Source organism: Moschus berezovskii, chromosome 2 (assembly GCF_049115385.1).
Source record: "Moschus berezovskii isolate FMDL1 chromosome 2, NW_MosBer_1.0, whole genome shotgun sequence".
NCBI classification, from domain to species: Eukaryota; Metazoa; Chordata; class Mammalia; order Artiodactyla; family Moschidae; genus Moschus; species Moschus berezovskii.
This window is the reverse complement of record NC_142461.1, coordinates 18,051,174-18,075,067: the sequence shown is the minus strand read 5'-3', so window position 1 is coordinate 18,075,067 and position 23,894 is coordinate 18,051,174. Positions and strand designations below refer to the sequence as shown.

General features: G+C 44.9%; 2 protein-coding genes across 5 annotated transcripts in view; one reads left to right on the top strand and one right to left on the bottom strand.

Annotated features, from left to right (window-relative positions):
• FBXO36 (F-box protein 36) overlaps positions 1-17,356 on the top strand; it is a 98,277-nt gene extending 80,921 nt beyond the window's left edge. Inside the window, exons 4-5 of one of the 2 annotated variants that reach the window (XM_088845099.1) lie at positions 9,244-9,368; positions 16,845-17,356. In XM_088845099.1, coding sequence (XP_088701225.1) covers positions 9,244-9,368; positions 16,845-17,124 — 405 coding nt within the window. In that variant the 3' untranslated portion in view covers positions 17,125-17,356. The remainder of the gene's footprint in view (positions 1-9,243; positions 9,369-16,844) is intronic. The other variant, XM_055397320.2, reaches the window with a different exon arrangement.
• The window catches only part of SLC16A14 (solute carrier family 16 member 14), a 48,350-nt gene continuing 37,059 nt past the window's right edge, over positions 12,604-23,894 (bottom strand). Inside the window, exon 5 of one of the 3 annotated variants that reach the window (XM_088845075.1) lies at positions 12,604-13,774. In XM_088845075.1, the coding sequence (XP_088701201.1) occupies positions 13,584-13,774 (191 nt within the window). In that variant the 3' untranslated portion in view covers positions 12,604-13,583. Of the gene's footprint in view, positions 13,775-22,043; positions 23,893-23,894 lie in introns of those variants that run through there. The other 2 variants (XM_055397316.2, XM_055397317.2) reach the window with 2 other exon arrangements.

Here is a 23,894-nt window from a genome sequence, read left to right as displayed (position 1 = left end):
AAGAAATAGAGGAAAACAACAGAATAGGAAAAACAAGAGATCTTTTCAAGAAAATTAGAGATTCCAAGGGAATATTTCATGCAAAGATGGGCTCAATAAAGGACAGAAATGGTAGGGACCTAGCAGAAGCAGAAGATATTAAGAAGTGGCAAGAATACACAGAAGAACTGTACAAAAAAGATCTTCACGACCCAGATAATCACGATGGCGTGATCAATCACTTGGAACCAGACATCTTGGAATGTGAAGTCAAGTGGGCCTTAGAGAGCATCATTACGAACAAAGCTAGTGGAAGTGATGGAATTCCAATTGAACTATTTCAAATCCTGAAAGATGATGCTGAGAAAGTGCTGCACTCAATATGCCAGCAAATTTGGAAAACTCAGCAATGGCCACAGGACTGGAAAAGGTCAGTCTTCATTCCAATCCCAAAGAAAGGGAATGTCAAAGAATGCTCAAACGACCGCACAATTGCACTCATCTCACACGCTAGTAAAGTCATGCTCAAAATTCTCCAAGCCAGGCTTCAGCAATATGTGAACCATGAACTTCCAGATGTTCAAGCAGGTTTTAGAAAAGGCAGAGGCACCAGAGATCAAATTGCCAACATTTGCTGGATCATGGAGAAAGCAAGTGAGTTCCAGAAAAATATCTATTTCTGCATCATTGACTATGCCAAAGCCTTTGACTGTGTGGATCACAATAAACTGTGGAAAATTCTGAAAGAGATGGGAATCCCAGACCACCTGACCTGCCTCTTGAGAGACCTGTATGCAGGTCAGGAAGCAACAGTTAGAACTGGACATGGAACAACAGATTGGTTCCAAATAGGAAAAGGAGTACGTCAAGGTTGTATATTGTCACCCTGCTTATTTAACTTATATGCAGAGTACATCATGAGGAATGCTGGGCTGGAAGAAGCACAGGCTGGAATCAAGACTGCCGGGAGAAATATCAATAACCTCAAATATGCATATGACACCACCCTTATGGCAGAAAGTGAAGAGGAACTCAAAGGCCTCTTGATGAAAGTGAAAGAGGAGAGTGAAAAGTTTGGCTTATAGCTCAACATTCAGAAAACTAAGATCATGGCCTCTGGTCCCATCACTTCATGGGAAATAGATGGGGAAACAGTGGAAACAGTGTCAGACTTTATTTTTGGGGGCTCCAAAATCACTGCAGATGCTGATTGCAGCCATGAAATTAAAAGACGCTTACTCCTTGGAAGGAAAGTTATGACCAACCTAGACAGCATATTAAAAAGCAGAAACATTACTTTGCCAACCAAGGTCCGTCTAGTCAAGGCTATGGTTTTTCCCAGGTCATGTATGGATGTGAGAGTTGGACTGTGAAGAAAGCTGATCGCCGAAGAACTGATGCTTTTGAACTGTGGTGTTGGAGAAGACTCTTGAGAGTCCCTTGGACTGCAAGGAGATCCAACCAGTCCATTCTAAAGGAGATCAATCCTGGGTGTTCATTGGAAGGACTGAAGCTAAAGCTGAAACTGCAATACTTTGGCCACCTCATGCGACGAGTTGACTCACTGGAAAAGACTCTGATACTGGGAGGGATTGGGGGTGGGAGGAGACGGGGATGACAGAGAATGAGATGGCTGGATGGCATCACCGACTCGATGGACATGAGTTTGAGTGAACTCCGGGAGTTGGTGATGGACAGGGAGGCCTGGCATGCTGTGATTCATGGGGTCATAAAGAGTCGGACACGACTGAGCGAATGAACTGAACTGAACTGAACTGATGGGTGATTCTCAGGCACTGTTCACTATAGTGCCCTATTTTTTGCCCCATGCCCCAAGTTCATCAAAGCTCTGTTACTAACTCTGGATCCTCAGCAGAAGGACACAGGAATGGAAAACACAGTGGTGATTTCAACCAACATTAGGACCTTGATGCAACTATTATTAGTTCCTCTCCCTAGATTCTGGTTCCTGCCCTTTAAGCCATTCATTCTAGAGTGCTGCTGTGTACTAAACACACACATACTATCCTTCCATTCTGGGGCTTCCCTGGTGGCTCAGTGGTAAAAAATCTGCCTGCAATGCATGAGCCACAGGAGACGTAGGTTCAGTTCCTAGGTTGGGAAGATCTCCTGGAGGAAGGCATGGAAACCCACCTCCAGTATTCTTGCCTGGAGAATCCCATGGACAGAGGAGCCTGGAAGACAACAATACATGGGGCCGCAAAGAGTCATACATGACTGAAATGATTTAGTATGCTTTTGGGCTTAAGCTGGACTTCCCTCATAGTTCAGTTGGTAAAGAATCGGCCTAAAAAAATAAATAAATAAAGTCTTATTGTTACTAAAAAAAAAAAAGAATCCACCTGCAATGCAGCAGACCCGGTTCAATTCCTAGGTTGGGAAGATCATCTGGAGAAGCGATAGGCTACCCACTCCAGTACTCTTGGGCTTCCCTTGTGGCTCAGCTGGTAAAGAATCTGCCTGCAATGTGGGAGACCTGGGTTTGATCCCTGGGTTGGGAAGATCCCCTGGAGAAGGAAAAGGCTACCCACTCCAGTATTCTGGCCTGGAGAATTCCATGGACTATTTTAGTCCATGGCATCTCAAAGAGTCGGACACAACTGAGTGACTTTCATCATCATCATCACGAGCTTAAGTTAATCAGAGTTAGAGTCTGTTGTTCGCAGCTGAAGAACCCTAACTCAGTATTTAGCGGTAATGTACCAGGGCAATGTCCACTCACAAGAGAGTGTGCAATATCTCCCAAGGTGATTCAAATCATAATCTTATTATCTAAAAAGTCAACGTTTTTTCCATAGTTATACAATAAAATTTCATTCTTATATATTAATTTTAAGTTATACAGTTTGTATTACTTAATATACTCCTTTTAAGTACAAAAACACATATACTTGATTTCCCCCCCACCATAAAATGGAGGACCAGAAACAAGTATTATGAATAATCATCATACTGTATATTTTTTCCACTTAAAAAAGGGTATTAAAGTTAAGATTTTTGTACTTGTTGCTGCTAGGAAGCTGATTGTTCATATTTTAAAGGAAGGAGGATTCTTGTTTGTTTGCTGTTTGGTTTTTTGTTTTGTAACTGATGTGTAATTGACCTACAACACTCTGTTAGCTCCAGGTGCATAGCGTGGTGACTTGCTATTTCTATGCATCACAAGATGATCACCACTGAAGGAGAGTTTTAAGTGAATAAAATATAGGAGTGGGAATGTATGAAAAGCTTCTCCCGGGGCCTGGGTCTGTCTTGAGAGTCAGTGGAAGGATTTGATAGAAAATAACAGCAGCTGCAGTGGCTCGTGGAATCAATTCCATACATGGAGCAGCTCTTTCCTCTGGGTTTTGCTCATTTCCACTCGCTAGTCCTCTCCCTCTCAATGTCCTGCCATTATTTTAGTGCAATCTTGATAATAGCCTCCATAATTTACCCAGAGCTCTAAAGTAAGGCTTTTCTAGGTTGCTGATTTCAGCCCTCAGAATCCTTGAGGAGCAGAATTATTCCAAGATGGAACATGATCCAAGGCTGCTGCTTTTTTTTCTTTCTGTGTAACATTAACCTTTCATTTCTGTCATCAATCTGAATATTGTGGTCATTTGCCTATTTTCCCCTTCATTTATAAACTACTTTCATTTTTGTTTTGTCCCATCAGTTATTACATTATTTTATTAAGAAGTCTTCTATTTCAAACTTTGGGGGCTTTTTATTTTTTTAAGTCATGGAATTGATTTATTATCAATGAACATTTACCGAGCACTGATGACACAGGAAAAATCCTTCCATACATTGCAGGGAACCACATGCATCCATCAGTCCCTGACCCTGAGGAGCTTGTCATCCTGAATTGGGGGCAGATTTACTGTCAAATTATTCATGTCCCTGTCCACCCTTTCCTGTGGTCCCAGGGAGGGAGGTCTCCTTCCTCTTCCAGGTCAGTGCCACCTGCCACCTGGTGCCAAAGTCTAGCCGGAGGGATTTCAGGTTGTCACTTACCTGCTTTTTCTTTTTTTGAAAAAAAAAAAAAAAAAAAATTTTTTTTTTTTTTCTTTTGATTGTGCTGGGTCTTCGTTGCTGCACTCGGACTGTTTTCTCTAGCTGCAGTGAGCAGGGGCCACTCTCTAGTTGAGCTGGGAGGGCTTCTCATTGCAGAGCGGGGGCTCTAGGGTGTATGGGCTTCAGTATTTGTGGAATGTGGACTCAGCAGTTGCGGCTCCCAGACTCTAGGGCACAGGCTCAATAGTTGTGGCCCATGGGCTGAGTTGCTCTGCGGCAGGTAGGCTCTTCCCAAATCAGGGATGGAACGTGTCTCCTGCATCGGCAGGCAGATTCTTAACTACTGGGCCACCAGGGAAGCCTCTTTTCCTCTGTGTACTTGTTATGTGTATTTTTGCTTTTTATTTATAAAAATTTTAGATTTATAAAAGTGTCATAAAGATAATGCAAAAGGTTTGAATATGCCCTTCACCCAGCTTCCCCTAACCTGGGACATTTATCAAAACTCAGCAGTAATGTTGCTACAATACTGTTAATGAAATCACAGACTTGATTTGTATTTCCTCACTTTTTCCACCAGTGTCCTTTCAGTGTTTCACAATCCAATCTGGGATACTACGTTACATTTAGTTCTTATTTCTAAATCTTTCAGTTGTTTTTTCCTCTCAGTATATTGATTTTTCTCAAATCAGTCTCATCCTTCATAAAACAAAAACTCTTGGCTATATTCTTATTAAAAAAATGTTTGGCCTCCAATACTGCACAGTATATGGAACTTCCCCAACCATGGATTGAATTTATGCCTTGATCCCTGGTTTGGTAAGATCCCCTGGAGTAGGAAATGGCAACCCACTCCAGTATTCTTACCTAGAGAATCACATGACAGAGAAGCCTGGTGTGCTACAGTCCTTAGGGTCACAAAGAGTCGGACACGACTGAAGCAACTTAGCACTCACAAAGTGGAAGTGCAGATTCTCAGTCATTAACCTCTAGACCACATGGGAAGTCCTCTTGGCTCTATGCTTATTCAATCTCTTTCCTTCCCTGTTTGGGGAAAAAAAAAGATTTACATGGCAGTTCACACTCAGCAAACCAGCATCATTCATCCAGCTGAGATTTTATAATCACTGAGAAAATGGGAACAGTAAGGGTGTGTCCAGGTGACACGGCGTAAAGAATCCACCCTCCAATGCAGAAGACACAAGGGATGTGAATTTGATCCCTGGATCAGGAAGATCCCCTGGAGGAAGAAATGACAACCCACTGTAGTATTCTTGTCTGGGAAATACCATGAACAGGGGAGTCTGGAGGGGCTACAGTCCATAGGGTTGCAGAGTCAGACATGACTGAGAAACTGCGCGCAGATACACACACACACACACGGGTGATAACAATATAAATTTGTTTCATGTAAATGACCATTCTTTAACAGAGGTCAGCCCTTTCTGCTGGGGGGAGATTTAAGATATCCCTTCTTTATAAAACAGTGGTATTAAAACATGATAATTTTAACAAATTACCCTTACTTGGTGAATTACAAAGTGAGCAATCTTCTTTTGGTTCTTAATTGTTGTTTTGTTTGATTTCTGAAAATTTCACTGGTCTTATAACATCCAGAATTCTGGGAATCCCTGGTCTTCTGTCCGCCTAGCCCTCCTATCTCATCTCCCCTCTGTCCACGCCTCCTAATATCACTGGCCTCATTCATAGTAGCCTCTCAGTTGTCACATCCAAAGGGTGAGGCCTCCCACCTCCTGCCCCATCTCTGCTTCCAGGATTCTCTGGCGGGTCTCTTCCTGGTGGCTTGCTCACTGATTCATTGGCTAAACCTTTCGTGCGGGCTGAAGGAGTCTTTCTGAAATACCCGCTGGTCATGTCACTGCCCTGCTCAGTGACCCTTGGTGAGGTCCCATCATTTTCAGAGTGAGATCCAAAGTCTTGGCTGGCACTTCAAGCCACTGTGTCCCAGCCCTGGTTCCCGCTTACAATCCCAGCAAGGCAGACTGTGTGCGCTGTCCTGCGTGCTCAGCTCTCTGTGCCCCTAGGCCTTTCTTACGTTGTTCCCTTCGGCTCAGACAGTAAAGAACCTGCCTGCAAATCAGGAGACCCGGGTTCAATCCCTGGGTCGGGAAGATCCCCTGGAGAAAGGAATGTCAACCCACACCAATATTCTTGCCTGGAGAATCCCATGGACAGAGGAGCCTGGTGGGCTACAGTCCATACGAGTCGCAAAGAATCCATGACTGAGCGACTAATACTTTTGGAGGAATGTCCTCCCTTCTGACACACCACTCTTAACTCCTGAATGCCCCCTCCCTTGGTTGGGTTTTGTGTTATGTCAGTTTTGTTTTATTTTTGAAAAAGAAAATTGATTTGCATTACAATAACCAGGTTGACAATGGAGAAAAACTATATGTCTTTTAACGTGTAGTAAAAAGTAATTCTCCCTCCCATTCTTGATCCTCATTCCACTAACTCTCACCTCCAGCAACAGTCACATTACCAGTGTCTTATATGTCCTTTTAGAGTCTGTCTATGCACATGTAAGTGTGTGTGTGTGTGTGTGATGTGTGAGCATATATACATATATATGCATACTCTTTTGAAAAGCATATGGTAGCACTTTATATATTGTTCTCTGTCAGTGTTTTTATCTGAAACATATTTTAGATACTCTTTCATGTCTGTACATATAAATCTTCAATTTAGAAAAGTGATTTAAGTTATTGTTATATGGACAAATTGTAATTTTTAAAATTAGATCCCTAATGATAGACATTTAGGTTGCTTTCCCTCTGCTATTTATAAATAACTCCCCAGACTATGGCCAGACCAGACTCTGCAAAATTGAGTTTGCCTTGGAAGCATAAAGAGACATGAGAGACACAGAGGGTGTGGGGACTCTGGGTGGGTGGGAGTCTGAGCCTGGGAGAGCCCGTGGTGCTAGCCCACAGCCAAGTCTGTAAGTTTCCACTTATCACACTTAATGAACACCAGTGATCAGGGCCATCTGGTTGCCTGGCCTTGCTCTGATTTCACATTGACCAAGCCATGGAGCCTCCAGGGATGAGCATCTAAAGGTCTGGTGAGCTGGAAGGTTATATTTCTCTGGGTAAACCAACATAGAGGCATCCTCTTTATTGTTGCTGTTTAGTCGCTCTGTGTGCTGTGTGCTAAGTCGCTTCAGTTGTGTCCGACTCTTTGTGACCCTGTGGACTGTACCCTGCCAGGCTCCTCTGTCCATGGGATTCTCCAGGTAAGAATACTGGAGTGGGTTGCCATTTCCTCTTCCAGGGGATCTTCCTGACCCAGGAATCGAGCCTGCATCGCCTGCATTGGCAGGTGGATTCTTAACCATCTGAGCCATCAGGGAAGCCCCTCCTGTTTATTGGAACTTGGCTCAGATGAGCACATCCTTGAAAGGTGGATCCTGTGTCACAGGACACCAGAACGTCACACCGAGAGCCAGCCCTGGGGTTGTGGTGGGCTCACGGAGGTGAGGCTGCCACACGGAACCTTCCTGGGGGCTGCTGAGGTCCAGATGGGAGGAGGTGGGTATAATCATGACCAGCAAATGGACATATTTGTCTTGTCTGGAACTCAAGAACAGGCCCCCCGTGAAACCCACTGCGGAAGAAAGTCCCTCCTCTGTCACGTTTTGGCCTATGGAGAGCAGATTTTTCCTCATGGTCCCAAATTCTCTATGACTGTGAGTCCCAGGTCTGGCCAAGTAGGCGAGCCACCTGGGGAGCCAGTGGATACAGCCAGGCCAGTCTCCGAGTGTTGGATTGGGTAGCTCTTGGTGGACCCAGCAAGTGCATTTATTTAGAACCCAATTCTAAGCATCTGGGACAAGAATCTGACCACTTGCTACTAAAACTCTACAGATAAAATATCTCATAAGACTCTGAAAGGCTGGAAGCCTAGGGTGGGGGTGACGGGGTTGTTTTGACGTCTCTACTGTGTACAGAGTGTGGGTGTTTAAATCAGCTTGAGGCCAGAGAGCTGGGTTCTATTCTTCACCCAGTGACTCCCCACCATGAACCCTGGGCAGTCACACTCTTATCCTCTCTCAGACTTAACTTTCACATCATAAAAGGAAAGATTTTAGCTATTAATAGATAAGTCCTAGGATCACTGATGTGAAGAACCGACTCATTTGAAAAGACCCTGATGCTGGGAAAGATTGAAGGCAGGAGGAGAAGGGGACGACAGGATGAGCTGGTTGAATGGCATCACTGACTCAATGGACATGAGTTTGAGTAAAATGTGGGAGTTGGTGATGGACAGGGAGTCCTGGCATGCTGCAGTCCATGGGGTCACAAAGAATCGGACATGACTGAGCGATTGAACTGAACTGGACTGAACTGAGGGATCCCTTACAACTACTGCAGTTGATGTCTGTTAAGTTCATGCACCACCACCAGGGGGAGCTAAATCCACGATCAGCTATGTTTTGGATCCAAGTGGCTGGAATCAGTCAAGATGGATATTTTGTGTTTTGCACCCTGACATGTATCAAGCAAAAAGAACCCCAGGGTTTGGGAGTCCTGGCTGGGGTTATTTTGTGGACCAACTTATAATGCAAAACAAAACTAAATATTTTCCTTATGAAATATAATGAGCCATAAATGAAGTTACACTGGTGGAAATTTCAACTCTAAGAATTCCTTCCTTTCCCCTCAAACCTCATCATTTTCTCCCATAATCTCTGTTATATAAGATACACTGACACCCTGAAATGTATTGTGCTGGGAAAGAAATAATCATCTAGAGTTCATATTTTTAAAAGGAGGTTCAGATCTGTTTGGTTATTTTTTTTAATACTAAGAAATCTTTTAAGAGTTTTCCTTTATTGTTTATATTTAGAATATGTTGTAATCCGAGTAGAGAAACTGGACCTTGAAGGACTGTTGAAGGTGGGATAAAACAATGAATGACCTGCCTAAGATCAAAATGTCTGGAGGGTTGTCAGTATCATAAGATTCAGTATTGCTGCTTAACAGTAACATTCATGATGTGAATTTAATAGTTTTTGCCTTTAATATTTATGCAGAAAGGGTCTTAAATGATGATGCCCTATTATTCTATTCATTTCTGTTTGTAATTCACTCTTTTCCTTTATTGGAATACGTTGAGACCAGCATGAAGTATGAAAGTAAAGACTGTAGCCTGCTTTCTGCTCCAAAGTGAGTGTAATAGTATCATGAGCAGAGATTATGCTTACATGCTTTTCCCCTTCTCCAGAAAGAAAGCAGAATGCATGGGAGCAAAGCAGGACCCCACCAAGGCCAGGCCAGGCATCGTGAGAGTGGATGGCTTGGCCTCCTGAAGTTATGGGTGGGGCGGGTAGTGGCAGCTGGTGTGACCAGGTGGGTCCATGGTGGGGGACATCAGTCAGGCACACGGCCAGATCCCCTTCAGACAGCTGTCACGTGGTGGGGGAGCTCTCAATCCTGCTGCTGGGAGACCTCCCCAGACTCCCAACCATGGTGACTGAACTGGCCCCGTAGCAGCTCAGTGCCCATGGGACCTTTCTTTCCGGTGTCTTCTCAGAAATGGGTGAGGTAGCATCTGTTCCGTCTCCCTTTCCCGCCCATCAATTCCATCTTTCCATGTGCTTTACCTGTGTTACCCCTAGTGACTTTCACAGCACTAAAAGTTTAACATCATTTCCATGTAGTCACAATAAGTACCACTTATTGAATACCTACTATGTGCAACGCATTGGATGTACATAATCCAGTGCAGTCCTCAAACAGAGCTGTGGGATGGATGGGTAGAGACCACCCAGTCTTGATTATCAAGGAGGAAATAGAGACTCAGATAAAGCACACAAGTAATGAGCAGTAGAGTCAGGTACTGGGCCCAGGCAGCCTTACTCAGAGACTGGTGTGCTTAAATCACTTTATTCTGCTCCTTAGATAACCAAATGCAAGATCGGATATGAAGACAGGCTTAGAGCAATAAGTAGACTTAATTATTAAGTGTCAGGGCCAGTGTTCAAATCAACCGTGTTTGCTGGTTACTTTGTCTGCCTTGGTACCTGCAGAACATAGGAAAATGTTCTGTCTCTTATAAGATGGAGTTAAGTATGCCAATGTGCTTTTTTACTCAGTTGGACAAGAGCTGAAGCAGGCAGGTCCCACAATGACAGGCCATGGCCTTGAAAGAACTTTCCTCAGGTCACATGGGAGCACCCATGAGCTGTAAGGCAGAAAAGGTCCTCACGCCTCAGCTCATGCCACCGCCCTTATTGCTGTGTGTGTTGTGCTTAGCTGCTCAGCTGTGTCCGACCCTTTGAGACTCAATGGACTGTAGCCCACCAGGCTCCTCTGTCCATGGGGTTTCCCAGACAAGAATACTGGAGTGGGTTGCCCTTTCCTTCTCCAAAGGATCTTCCCAACCCAGCAATCAAACCTGGGTCTCCTGCATTGCAGGCGGATTCTTTACTATCTGAGCTAAGAGGGAAGCCCCATCCTTCCTGCTATGTTACTATATACTTGTGATAGCTCAGAATCCTTTTTAATACATCTTTAGAATATTTACCTCTGAGTCATTTCTAATGATAGGGCTTCCCCAATGGCTCAGTGGTAAAGAATCTGCCAACAATGCAGGAGCCTCAGGAGGTCCCTGGGTTCATTCCCTGGGTGGGGAATATCCTCTGGAGAAGGAAATGGTAACCCACTCTAGTATTCTTGTCTGGAAAATCCCATGGATGGAAGAGCCTGGTGGGCTACAGTCCATAGGGTCGCAAAGAGTTGAACATGGCTGAGTGACTAAGCAACAACAGTATTTCTGCTGAACCAAGTTTGCAACCTTGGAATTTATACTGGTTGGTGGTTTAGTTGCTAAGTTGTGTCCAACTCTTGTGACCCCGTGGACTGTAGCCTGGCAGGCTCCTCTGTCCATGGGATTTTCCAGGCATTTGCACCAATAGAATGGATAAAATCAGAAGATGGCTTGAGTCTATACCAGTTTCTTATTTCATTGATGGGATTCCACAAAGGTGATCCATCCTGAATGAGTTTCACTACAAGAAGGACCCCCATCATTATCTTGTGAAGGAGTCAAAGCTTGTTCAGTTCAGTTCAGTTCAGTCGCTCAGTGGTGTCCGACTCTCCGCGACCCCATGAATCACAGCACGCCAGGCCTCCCTGTCCATCACCAACTCCCAGAGTTCACTCAAACTCATGTCCACAGAGTCGGTGATGCCATCCAGCCATCTCATTCTCTGTCGTCCCCTTCTCCCGCCCCCAACCTTTCCCAGCATCAGAGTCTTTTCCAGTGAGTCAACTCGTCGCATGAGGTGGCCAAAGTATTGCAGTTTCAGCTTTAGCATCAGTCCTTCCAATGAACACCCAGGATTGATCTCCTTTAGAATGGACTAGCTTGTAGTAATCCTTAAATTGCAGTTACACATCAAACACTAGAAAAGTTCAAGAGTTTTCACTACTCATCATATTAGGATAGACCAGGTTAGAGATTGTGACTTGGGGCCACAAACCACCCTAAAACTCCAGTGGCTTGAGACAATAGCAGATCTTCATTTCTCTCATGATTGATACCCACTGGAGGCTGACAGGAGGCCCTGCTCCACAAAGTCCCTCAGGGACTCAGGTTTTAAAGGCAGCACTGTCTTGTAACTGAACATCATTTACATTGCTGTTCAAGTCAAAGAGCTCATCTTTAATTCTTCCTTTTCCTCTTGCTTCTCATTTAATTCATTAGCAAGTCACATGAACCCCGCCTTCAAAATATATCTACAGTCTGATCATTTCTCACCTCCTGCCTTGCCACTACCTGTTACGCACCCTCCTTCTATCTTCCTGGATTTTCCAGAAGAAACCCCACAGTAGATTTGCGTTCACCTGGGGAGGGTAGCAGCACGCTTCGAATGTCATTTTGCCTTAGTACTGCGTCGGTTCTCCAGCTGTGAGTCATACATACATCACGGAAATATTGATCCCATTATCTTCTTACATGCCAGTCCACACTGATGACATCATGCTGCTGAGCAAGGGTAGCAGATACCTTAGATGCCTTGGTGTAAGATGTGTATCTGTGAAAAAGTTAGAGATGAATGCAAAAACTGAGAGACCTGCCATCTCCACGTGTTATCTAGAATCCATTGCCTTATTGTAACGTGCTATCCAGAAAGGCCTTCCCTGTGGCTCAGATGGTAAAGAATCTGCCTGCAGTGAAGGAGACCTGGGTTCTATCCCTGGGTTGGGAAGATCCCCTGGAGAAGGGAATGGCAACCCACTCCAGTTGATTCTTGCCTGGAGAATTCCATGGACAGAGGAGCCTGGTGGGCTACAGTCCATAGGGTCACGAAGAATCGGAAGTGACTGAATTGATGCATCCTAAGAAAAGAGATGAGTTGACTCACTGGAAAAGACTCTGATGCAGGGAAAGGTTGGGGGCGGGAGGAGAAGGGGACGACAGAGAATGAGCTGGCTGGATGGCATCACCGACTCTGTGGACATGAGTTTGAGTGTACTCCGGGAGTTGGTGATGGACAGGGAGGCCTGGCGTGCTGTGATTCATGGGGTCGCGGAGAGTCGGACACAACTGAGCGACTGAACTGAACTGAACTGAACTGAAGAAAGCAACACAGCTCCTTGTGGATCTTTTTAGTTTTCAAGGTAACATATAACACATTTGAGTTTGCTTCTCTGATTCATTTACCAAGTAGCCCATAAAGCTGGCAGATTTAAGTGGTGCCCAGCAGCTGGTCCAGAATGCAGGGTAAACAGATGAATCACTTGCTCCTTACGATCCAGCAGAGTGGTACTTAGAGTGTCTGTGGCCTGTATGGCTATGGTCTATCTTGATCCCTGCGTCATCAGGAAAATTACAGCTCATATCTCTGAGGTTTTTAGAGTAAAGGCATGGATGCTTTTGCAGATAATTGTTCTGCTACTGAGAAACAGCTCTTGAATTCCTGTGGGACAAAGGCTGATGTTTTGCCTAGATGGTCTTGAACAGATGGAGGTTAATGGGGAATTTGGGGAAAGAGGTGTTTGGAGTGAGTTTTCAGAATAATCCAAAGAATCAAGATATTTGTGTCCCACGTGACTGTTCACCAAAGAGCACTCAGTGCCGAGGACATCTTCAGTAATGAGATGGATGTGGTGGTCTATGCTATGGATGTTAGTTAGCTCCTATCCCCAGCTGGGTTCATAAACCAAGGGCCCAGGTGGCAAGGATGGAAGTTTTACATGGACTCAACCACATGAGTCTCCTTTCTTCAAGATTAATCTGGCCACTGTCACAGGAGGGGCAATGCCGAGCCCCCAGGAGGTACTCTGGGTAGGGGCGGGGTCCAGTCATTAAAAAAGTGCTCGGTTGGTTACACAGGCTTCCAGGTGGCGCCAGAGGTAAAGAATCTGCCTGCCAATGCAAGAGAAGCGGGAAATGCAGGTTCCATCCTTGGATCGGGAATGTCCCCTGGAGAAGGAAGTGACAACCCACTCCAGTATTCTTGCCTGGGAAATCCCATGGACAGAGGAGACTGGTGGGCTATAATCCACAGGGTTGCATAAGAGTCCGACGTGACTTGACGACTAAACACCACCGCCAGGTTAGTTACACTGGACCCTCTCCACCATGGAGGAAGCAGTGAAGTGTCTTCCCTGGGGGAGGTTCCTATTCTGGGTCTGGGTCTGCTTTCCTGGCACACCATGCTCCTTCAGCAACATCGTGTATAAATTGACCGAATGCCTTATTTTTCCATCATGGTAGCCCACACAAGATTGCTTCAGGTTGTTTTTTTCTGAAATAAATAAATTCACTTATTAAATAAATAGACATAAATACATAAGATAATGAGTATACAATTATACTCTCTTAGCATATACTCCACTATCTAGAAATAGTTGTTTTCAGGGAATGAGGGAATGGCTTTTGGGAGGCACTTACTCCCTCATCTCATCAGGTAACAGACAACTCTTTGGAAGTTTGGAGCTCAGTCTGACAGGATGTAACACACTCTTCCAGTCACTGAGTGGAATGTGGTCCTTCGGTTGTAGCTACAACCAAAGGATAGACGTGGCAGAACCCTCTCTTGGAGTCACGCCTAATCATCAATGTGAAAAAAAATGTTGCTTTCTCCTTCATAGCTTTGGCTGCTACTAGGCTAGAAATGTTGATGGTCAAAGAAGCAATACATTCACGTCAAGAACAAGAATGAGTCCACCAAACTAGAAATTAAAAGTGTTCCCAGTCTATCTGGGGCTCCCAATGCCACTGGACAAACAGGCAAAAAAGAAAAAGAAAAAACTACCCAAATGAGCATTACTTTATTGACTCAGGTGATTAATCCTATTTACCAGAGAAAAATAGACTTGCTGGTTCACAAGAGAATTACAGAGAAGTATTTCTGGGACTCAGACCATCTATGCAAGTGAGCTGAGTTTTTTTGTTTCTGTTTTTTTTTTTTTTTAATTGGGCTGCACTGCATGGTTTTCGAGGATCTTAGTTCCTCCACCAGGGATCGAACCCGTGGCCCCTGCAGTGAAAGTACAGAGTCCTAGCCACTTGCCCACCATTGATTTCCTCTGGCAAATGCCTTCTAACACTGGCACATTCAATGGCAAAACCTAATTAAGAAAACTAAAATATCTTCTACCTATAAGATCAAGAGGTGGTCACATCTGGCAGGAATTGGAGAAGGTTTGGATCCCATCAGTAGGTATAGGATCTTGACCAGTTCAGGTGCTGGCTGAGGACAAAAGGAAGAGGGAACAGGTGGTAGAATGAGAAAATCACAAACACAGCTCCTGCTGCTGACCAGTTTCAGAATCCAGGACTGAATACAGCTCCCTGTATTTTCTTCCTCACCCAGTGATATATGCGTTTGTATGTAAACCAATATTTCCTTTTTCCCTTTCGCCTAGTATTATAAGTAGGGCAAGTCGGTACCCATTGACTTTATAATTCTAGGATACAAAGATGAACGGATTAACTGGAAGGAACAAGCCTCATCCAGAGGACTGCAGCGACTGTTGGGATTTGGCAGGTGTGGGGTGGCAGGAGTGGAAGGCAAAGAATAGACACATTTTCACCCGTGGGAGGACTAGTGGAGTATGCTGTGCTGCCGCTGTTGTTTGGGTGTTTAAATGTGAGAAGAAGGGTCTGTGTGGGGAAGAGCCTAGAGGTCAGACTGAGGAGCACGTACAGGATCGGTAGTCATGGCGCATGGGCTCAGTTGCCCCTTGGCATGTGGGATCTTAAGTCCCCAACCAGGTATCAAACCCAAGTCGCAGGGACTGGAAAACACATTCTTCTGTGAAGGATGACTAGGGAACTCCCGCTATTCTTTCCACTGCTGGATTTTCACATGTGATGACCACTGGATGGAACCTATGAAAGGGGAATCAGGTTGGCGATGAACTCCCCTGAGTGCCCAGTTGGCACAGGAAGAGTGGAGCCAGGAAGTGTCCTGGGGCCCACATGGGACCCTTCTTTGAGCACATTTTGAATGCTGGAGTTATCACTGTGCAACGTCAAAAATCCAAGCATCTTTCAATGTTCCTGGTTTTGCATACACACACCAAAAAACAAACCATGGCCATCACTAAGGTCAGAGATAATAAATGTAACGGAAGCTTTAAGAAGGATTTGGGGGCATGGCAGCAAGGGGTCAGGAAATCTCCATGGTAAGAATGTTTAGTAGCAGGAGGCCGATAAACAGAGTTGTCATAAATGATGGTAGCAATTGGAAAAGTCCTGGTGGGAAATCTTTGGTTAATGGAAGCTGAACTGTAGCAGCTTTGAGCTTGAGGGAAGGCAAAATGGTCTTGTGAAGATACTAGGCCAGAGGGGTCTTGTCTGTTCTTAACCTCCTGGCCATCAGGTAAAGGACCAGACAGCAGAAGGACATCCCAGGGACGGCATTCCAGAGAATAGCTCTCTTTGCCCTGTGCCTATAGGCTCAGGGAGCAGACTGAATCTTGTAGGCCACTCTGCTGCATGGTGTGATATCAAGCATGCAAAGGGCTTGGAGAGAAACTTGTGGACAGGACCCTGGGTCCAGGAGTGTGTAAATTTTAGGTGTGCCGGTTGGCAGTCTCCAAGGGCTGCTCATCTGTTTCAATGTGGTTCACTACTGAGCAGCCCGCAGTGAGCTAAGGTGTCCACTGAACAGCCCCCGGGAAGAGGTGACTTATCTGTTGTTTTTTAGTCAGTAAGTCATATGCACCTCTTTTGTGACCCTTTGGACTGTAACCCTCCAGGCTTCTCCATCCATGGGATTTCCCAGGCAAGAATACTGGAGTGGGTTGCCATTTCCTACTCCAGGGGATCTTCCCGACCCAGGGATCAAACCCATGTCTCCTGCATGGGAGGCAGATTCTTGACCGCTGAGCCACCTGGGAAGCCAAAGGTGACTTAAGCCAGGGTTTAACATGAAGGCACCTGAGCAGCAGTTAGCAATGTTCCTGCAGCCCTGGGTGAAGATGGGCCAACCACACATTGTCAGCCTCTGCTGTGTGGCTAATCGGAAATTCACCCTCCCAGGCTATCTGCATAAACTAACCATGTTATGTTGTATGGGCACTATTTCTAACTAGCTGGCATTTTACATCTCAAATGAGATCAGGACTCGGTTTACTCCCTTAATCGAGTGTTGCTCAGTGCTTTAGATACTTGGGTGCTTGCCTCTCTCCCCACAGAGGCAATTTCAGGAACTGGAACCGTGGCTTGCACCTTTCCGTGCATCCACGGTGTTTCTTCCCAGGTCTCACGGGAAGCAGGAGTTGGACCGCGATGTTGAGTGAGTGAGTGAATGACTTTCCCGTAATCCGCGTGTGATGTCACCACCCTCTGACTTCTTCCATCCACAGCTGTGCACGTCGGATGAACTGTGGGAGCAGATCGTCCGGAGCTCCTGTGACCACATCACCCCCGACATGCGAGCCTTGGCCCAGGACATGGGCTGGAGACGGATGTACTTCACCAACAAGCTGCAGCTCCAGCGGCACCTCCGCAAGAGGAAGCAGCGGCAGGGAAGCCAGCCAAGCAGTCAGCTCTAGACGCACACATTCCCGCCGCCAGGGAGTTGGGGGCATGGCTGTGTTTTCCTTCTGTGTCAGACCTCTTCCGCTGCCTTCCCTTAAGCGCTAAGGCTTTGCTGATTCAAGGAGTCATAGAGTATTTGCACACACACGCAGCACCACGCCTGCCTCTGCCAGGCCTTTTGCCTGAACCACAGCCTCGGCTACAGGTCAGGGAGGGTCAGGTCGTGACCCCGGCACCACTGGAGGGTGGGGGGCTGTAGGACAGGAGGCCCCCATGTCCTGCCGCCCCATTGGAAAAGAGGCTTCTGCTGTATGGAAACAGTAAATAATTATTGGCAGATTTTTATTCCAGATGTATTTTATCTAGGCGTTGGAAAGGGGGAAGTGGGCTTCTGGAGTTGTTCCTGGTGTTGTGTCATCTGAGTTGACCCACGAGTAGGTGGCTGAGTGTGCCCACAAGGAGCTGTGAGGGGACAGAGGCCACGGAGTCGGGGGTAGTGCTCCCGTGAGGGCAGCTGCCTCCCCGACTCTGCTCCTCGAAGCTGGTATTCAGGGCCCCTACCCTGTGGACCAGTGATGCCAGGCGTGTGTCCCCCACGTGGACAGCCTCTGCCCTGGCCCCCCGGGGACGTGGCTGGAGAGAAGCCTAGACATTCTGCTCGTAGATTGGGTGCAGAGTTTAACTTCCCAGGACTTTATGTTGTCAAATAAACCTGTAAACATTTCTTAAAGAGATGCTGCTCCCCACAAGGAATCTGGCGTGTCATCACTTTTATAATGGATTTTTTTTTTTTTTTTTTGCGGGGAGGGTATTTGATCTGTATTTTTATTAAAATATTTTATACAGGTTTTTAAAGGTTACTTTCCACTTATAGTTATTGCCAATATTGGCTGAATTCCCCATGTTGTACAATACACCCTTGAGCTTATCTTTTCCCCAGCAGTTAGTATGTCCACTTTCCCACAGCTCTATTGCCCCTCCCCTTCCTGCCTCCCACTGGTGACCACTAGTTTCTTCTCTAGATCTGTGAGTCTGCTTCTTCTTTTGGTAATATTCACCAGTTTGTTGTGTTTTTTAGATTCTACATGTGAGTATACCAGGGAATTTTAGGAACACAGGCTGGGACTTCCCTGGTGGTCCAGTGGTTAAGAGTCCATCCCGCAGTGCAAGGGACATGAGTTTGAGCCCTGGTCGGGGAACTAAGATCATACATGCCAGGGAGGAGGCCACAAAGAAAGATCCCTCAGGACACAACGGAGACCCAAAGAAATAAATAAGTATTTAAAGAAAACACACACACACAAACACAGGCTGTGGTAATGGAGGTTGAAAACCCAAGCACAATTTGATTCTGTTAAGTTGGCAGAGGGGTAAAAGCAGTCCAGTTTGCAGGGAGGAAAATTCTACCTCCCCGAGATGTGTTATTTTAACAATTGTTTTCTTCCTGAGAGCTCATACCAATTAAGTACCCACAGCGAATAGTCTCATGACTCCTTTCAGGGTACAGAACAAAGTAGCTCTCAGCCGCCCATCACCTTATCAACCTTATCAGTGCTTCTTGCCCACAATCTCCACTTTGCTACCTAGAAAAAATACAGCCCCATCCCCAGGCCAGAGGACCTTCCTGTGATGCTCCAGGGCATCCTAAATGGGAGCCAGAGCTGTGCTCTGGCTTTTCTCGACACCTCACTCCTCAGGACCAGCTCCATAGCCATGGCTTAGCAACAGATTCTTTTTTCCTATTTTACTAAACCTGGATTCCTACCAGATCAGATTTTAACCCTCATCCACGTGCCCTTAACACTCAGTCTTGGGTTTCCAGGGATGTCTGAAATCAAACGCAGTCTGCTTCCTGGCAGATGAAGCGTCTGTCAAAGTGGCATCTGGGTTTAGTCCAAGCACAGAGCAAAGATTTCATTGGCAAGAGACCCAGGCCTCCAGTCCTGCCCAGGAATGAGGCAGGGTGGCAGGCAGGCAGAGGGCTCGTGCCTCTGTGTGGCTCCTGCTGCTTTGCGCTTCACTTGGAAGTTCCAGACTTCACTCCCGGCCAGGTTTTCAGTGACAGGTTAATACCACGTGTGTACAGCAACTGTGTACATGTACCCTGTGGCAAGTCAACATAACTGTAAATACCAAATTACAACCCATTTGCGACCTTGATGCAAAATGTCAAAGCTTAAAAATTTCATGTGTAATGTTTTATCAACTGAGTTCTGAAAGCTTATGGGCATGCATAATAAGCTAGATTCAACCTGCATTAATAAGAACACAAATATGGCTGTTTAAAAACTTGCTATCTATATCGAAGGTTATAAAATAAAAATAGATGCTAAAAATGAAATAATTAAAAATGAATTATTGTATGTTAGCTATTATTAATAGTTAAACAACATAGGTTACTAGATGATTTTAATAATTATTTGCCCTCACAATTTCACTGCCTTATTACCTAACTGAAATTATTTTTACCAAAATAGGAACAGTATCGTCAACCTAAAATCCTGTAAGACACCAGCAACCTCAGTGGTCGATCATTCTGCCTCTCTCTCCCGCCTCCATGGGGAGGCGATGGGGGTTTTGCCTCTCCGCCTGTGCTGACAGTTTTTATGTGGATGGGTAAATCTGGTTTGTTCATGACACATCGTTTCCGAGTGGAATGTCACAGCAGTTTATACTTTTGTCTCTTTTCATCTTTTCACTCAAAAGTGCTTCTGCCCGGCTATCACTCACCGTTGTAACTGTAAAAGTAAAAGGCTGATATTCTCCAATGTCTCATATGTTTAGTGTTATAAAAATAATTTATTAACAGCCGCATATGTGAATATTTAACTTATAAACTAAAGAAATATGTATATTTTACTCCATGTCAACTTCTAGTACTGCTTTTTATTCTTGAAGAGGTTAGTATATTACGTGCATTAAACTTTGATTATATGGAATCTGCAATTTAAAAAAATTAATTTTATTTATTTTTGGCTTTGCTGGATCTTTGTTACTGCATGGGCTTTTCTCTAGGTGAGCAGGTGCTACTGTCTAGTTGCAGTGCACGGGCCTCTCATTGTGGTGGCTTCCTTATTGTGGAGTACAGGCTCTAGGCACACAGGCTCAGTAGTTTGGTTTGCGGGCCCTAGAGTGAGCAGGCTCCAGTAGTTGTGGCGGACGGGCTTAGCTACTCCGTAGCATGTGGAATCTTCCTGGACTAGGGATGGAACCCATGGCCCCTGCACTGGCAGATAGGTTCTTATCCACTGTGCCGCCAGGGAAGTCCCTGTTCCAAGCCTTTGATGAACTAGATTATTGCCCACTTTTCCATAAGCATACTATTACATGTGCATGTGTGTGTGCTCAGTCGCTCAGTCGTGTCTGACTCTGTGCGACCCCATGGACCGTAGCCCACCAGGCTCCTCTGGATGGGATTTCCCAGGCAAAATCCACTGGAGTGGCTTGCCATTTCCCACTCCAGGGGATCTTCCAGACCCAGGGATTAAACCCATGTCTCCTGTGTCTCCTGCGTTGGCAGGTAGATTCTTTACCACTGTGCCACCTGGGAAGCAAGCATACTACTATACATTTATTGAAATAACAATAAGCACATTCTTCTTCAAGGCCCGCACATGCTCTAAGGGCAAACCAGGTAAAGGATTGAGTCACGGAGTGGAACATGTCTCACTGGTACCTTCCCAAACTCAGTCCTCTCTTCTTCCTGCTACTTTCCTCCACCAAAGACCAGGCCTTCCCAAGAACTCACACCTCTTCCCACTTTACCTGACGTTGAAAGAGGCTCCCCAGTGCCAGTTTGAGACCCTCAGCCCAATCCTGCTTTGACTGTTGGAGGTCCACACAGTTCATTTGTGGCATCTTTAATGCGCTGCCAGCGATCTGCTCTCTTCCCTGACTCAGTTTCCCTTTCCTGATGCCAAATGCTGCCGCTTCCATCTTTGCAATTCAACATCAGCCTTTTCTCCCCCACCACTGTTCCCCCAACATTTTGGCTTTATAACCCTCCATTCAGTGCTATGTTTAAGTCACACTCCATTTATTGTTATATTTAAGCATGCATCATTAACTTTAAAGGGGATTAGAAATCTTGTTTCCTTGGTTCACAGCTGTACCATCTAATTGCAAAGATGCTGAAAAAGATGAATCTAAAATCTACTGAAAAGAAGTATAGATTTGAAACAAAATATGACTGAAAAGCTACCTATTCCTTGGCTTTACAGTGTTAAAATTTTACCTCTGTGTTACCTCATAAGTGGTGGCATCATGTTAAGAGAAATCATTCAGAGTCTAAAGAAAAAGGAATTGAATATTTTAAATGCAGATGTGATGAGTTCATTAAATGCCAAAAATTGTTCATTATAGCTTTTCAACCCAGGAAGGCAAAGCCATTGGAGTACCCTGCAGGTAGGCAACTTGTGCAGTGTGTGCCATCACAGAAAGTTCCTCTGGCAGAAAGGCATGTGAGCCTTCGAGCTGACGCTGCTGACTGCTGGCTGGCCAGAAAGTCAGTAGAAGACATCGAAGTGGTGCCACTTTATAATCATGCAGTAGCTTGTGAAATCAAAGATTAAGCTGCAAACAGGAAGGCTGAGTTAACACCTTCTCTGCAGAATGGTACTTTTGTCTCACAAACAGGCCAATCAACGGATGTGTCCAGACTCGCCATTTTGCTTGTGTTCATCCAGTGTTACACCAACTAGACGAAGATCTTTTATGTGAATGCTTAGAAGCAAACACAAGGGGTGCTGAGACGTTCAAAATACTGAATAACTTCTCTCAGTCTCATGGTTGATCCTGGAGTCACTGTGTTGAGGTTTGCACTGATGATGCAGGGCAATGGTGGCTGCTAGTGCCATGGCAGAAGTCAGAGCAGGGCCACTCAAATGTACCAGAAGTCACTGTATTTTTCATTGGCATGCTTGCAGTCAAATAAGGGCCAGATTCATTTAAGGACATCCTTGATGAAACAGTAAAAATGATCACTTTTATGAAATCTTTACTCTTGATTTCATATCTTTTTGAATATCCTGTGTGACAAAATTGTTACCAACTCAAACTTGAGTCTGATAGAGCAGCAAAGTCAATCTACTGACACCTGGTTGTGGTGAAGGAAAATACAGTATTTATTGCAGGGTGCAATAAAGGAATACAGGCAACTCAAGCTTAAAAGACCCAAATTCTTCAAGCTTTCCGGGGAGGTTTTTAAAAAAAGTGTGAGGTAACAGATTGAATGCAGAAACAAACATAAGAACCCTATCTGTTCTCAAACATGAGAACCCCCAGCTGTCTTCTATTAATCCAAATATTAAAGAAATTTGCAAAAATGTAAAACAATGTTACTACTCTTACAAAATTTTTTTTTGGGAAATATGGTTACTTTTCAAAAAATGCTTTATATGAATGTGAGTTCATTGTTATTTCAGAATGAAGATATTACTTTGCCAACAAAGGTCCATCTAGTCAAGGCTATGGTTTTTCCAGTGGTCATGTATGGATGTGAGAGTTGGACTGTGAAGAAAACTGAGCGCCGAAGAATTGATGCTTTTGAACTATGGTGTTGGAGAGGACTCTTGAGAGTCCCTTGGACTGCAAGGAGGTCCAACCAGTCCATCCTAAAGGAGATCAGTCCTGGGTGTTCACTGGAAGGACTGATGCTAAAGCTGAAACTCCAATACTTTGGCCACCTCATGTGAAGAGTTGACTTATTGGAAAAGACCCTGATGCTGGGAGGGATTGGGGGCAGGAGGAGAAGGGGATGACAGAGGATGAGATGGTTGGATGGCATCACCAACTCGGTGGACATGAATTTGAGTAGACTCCAGGAGTTGCTGATGGACAGGGAGACCGAGTGTGCTATGATTCATGGGGTCGCAAAGAGTCGGACACAACTGAGCGACTGAACTGAACTGAACTGAATAACATAAATATTTTTTAATTTTCTTAGTTTTGTTTCCTAATATGGTAAATATCAATAAGATATAGCCTATAAAAACAGAAGATCTTTGGGACTTCAATGGGGACCTGAGACCCAAGAGTTTGAGAACTCTAAGTCTAGGATTTGTAGTCTGTCTTTCATTTGACAAGTAGACATACCTAGGGATGGTTCTTCAATTGTTTTCTTGAGCCTCCATGTATTTTACATTATTAATTACGGTTTCATTTAAGCAGGTCACAAGTCTAATTTCCCTTAGCTTCCTTATCAAACGGTCACTTTTAGCAATAGTAGCTTCCTTTGCATGCAGGCAGGCATTTTACATGAGCTGGCCTTGTTCTATTAGGAGCCCAGTTTACATCTGTTGAATGGAAAGGAACTATGAAGGCACACAGTGGAATAAAAATACTATGTACTAGGAATGCTCCATAGATAGTAATTGACCAGAATTTCATCCTGAAAGAAGGAAATAATCAAAGGAAGGGAGTCAGGATGAGCACTTGAAATCAATTGGAGGTTGAGAGAAGTATTTATCACAACATTACACATTATGGTTAAAAATCAGAAACGACCTAAGTGGCCAAAAATCAGGAATTTTTTATTTCTTTTAAAAAAGATTTACTTATTTTTGGTTGTTCTTCATTGGCTGGGTCTCCATTGCTTTGCTTGGATTTTTCTCTAGTTGTGATGAGCAGGGGCTTACTCCCTAGTTGCAGTGTACGGGCTTCTCATTGTCGTGGCTTCTCTTGTGCAGAGTATAGCCTCTAGCATGGGCTTCAGTAGCTGTGGCTCGTGGGCTCTACAGTGCAAGCTCAGTAGTTGTGACACACGGGCTTAGTTGCTCCATGGTATGTGGGATCCTCCTGAACTGGGGATCGAATCTGCGTCTCCTGCATTGACAGGTGGATTCTTTACCACTGAGCTGCCAGGGACGTTTGTTTCT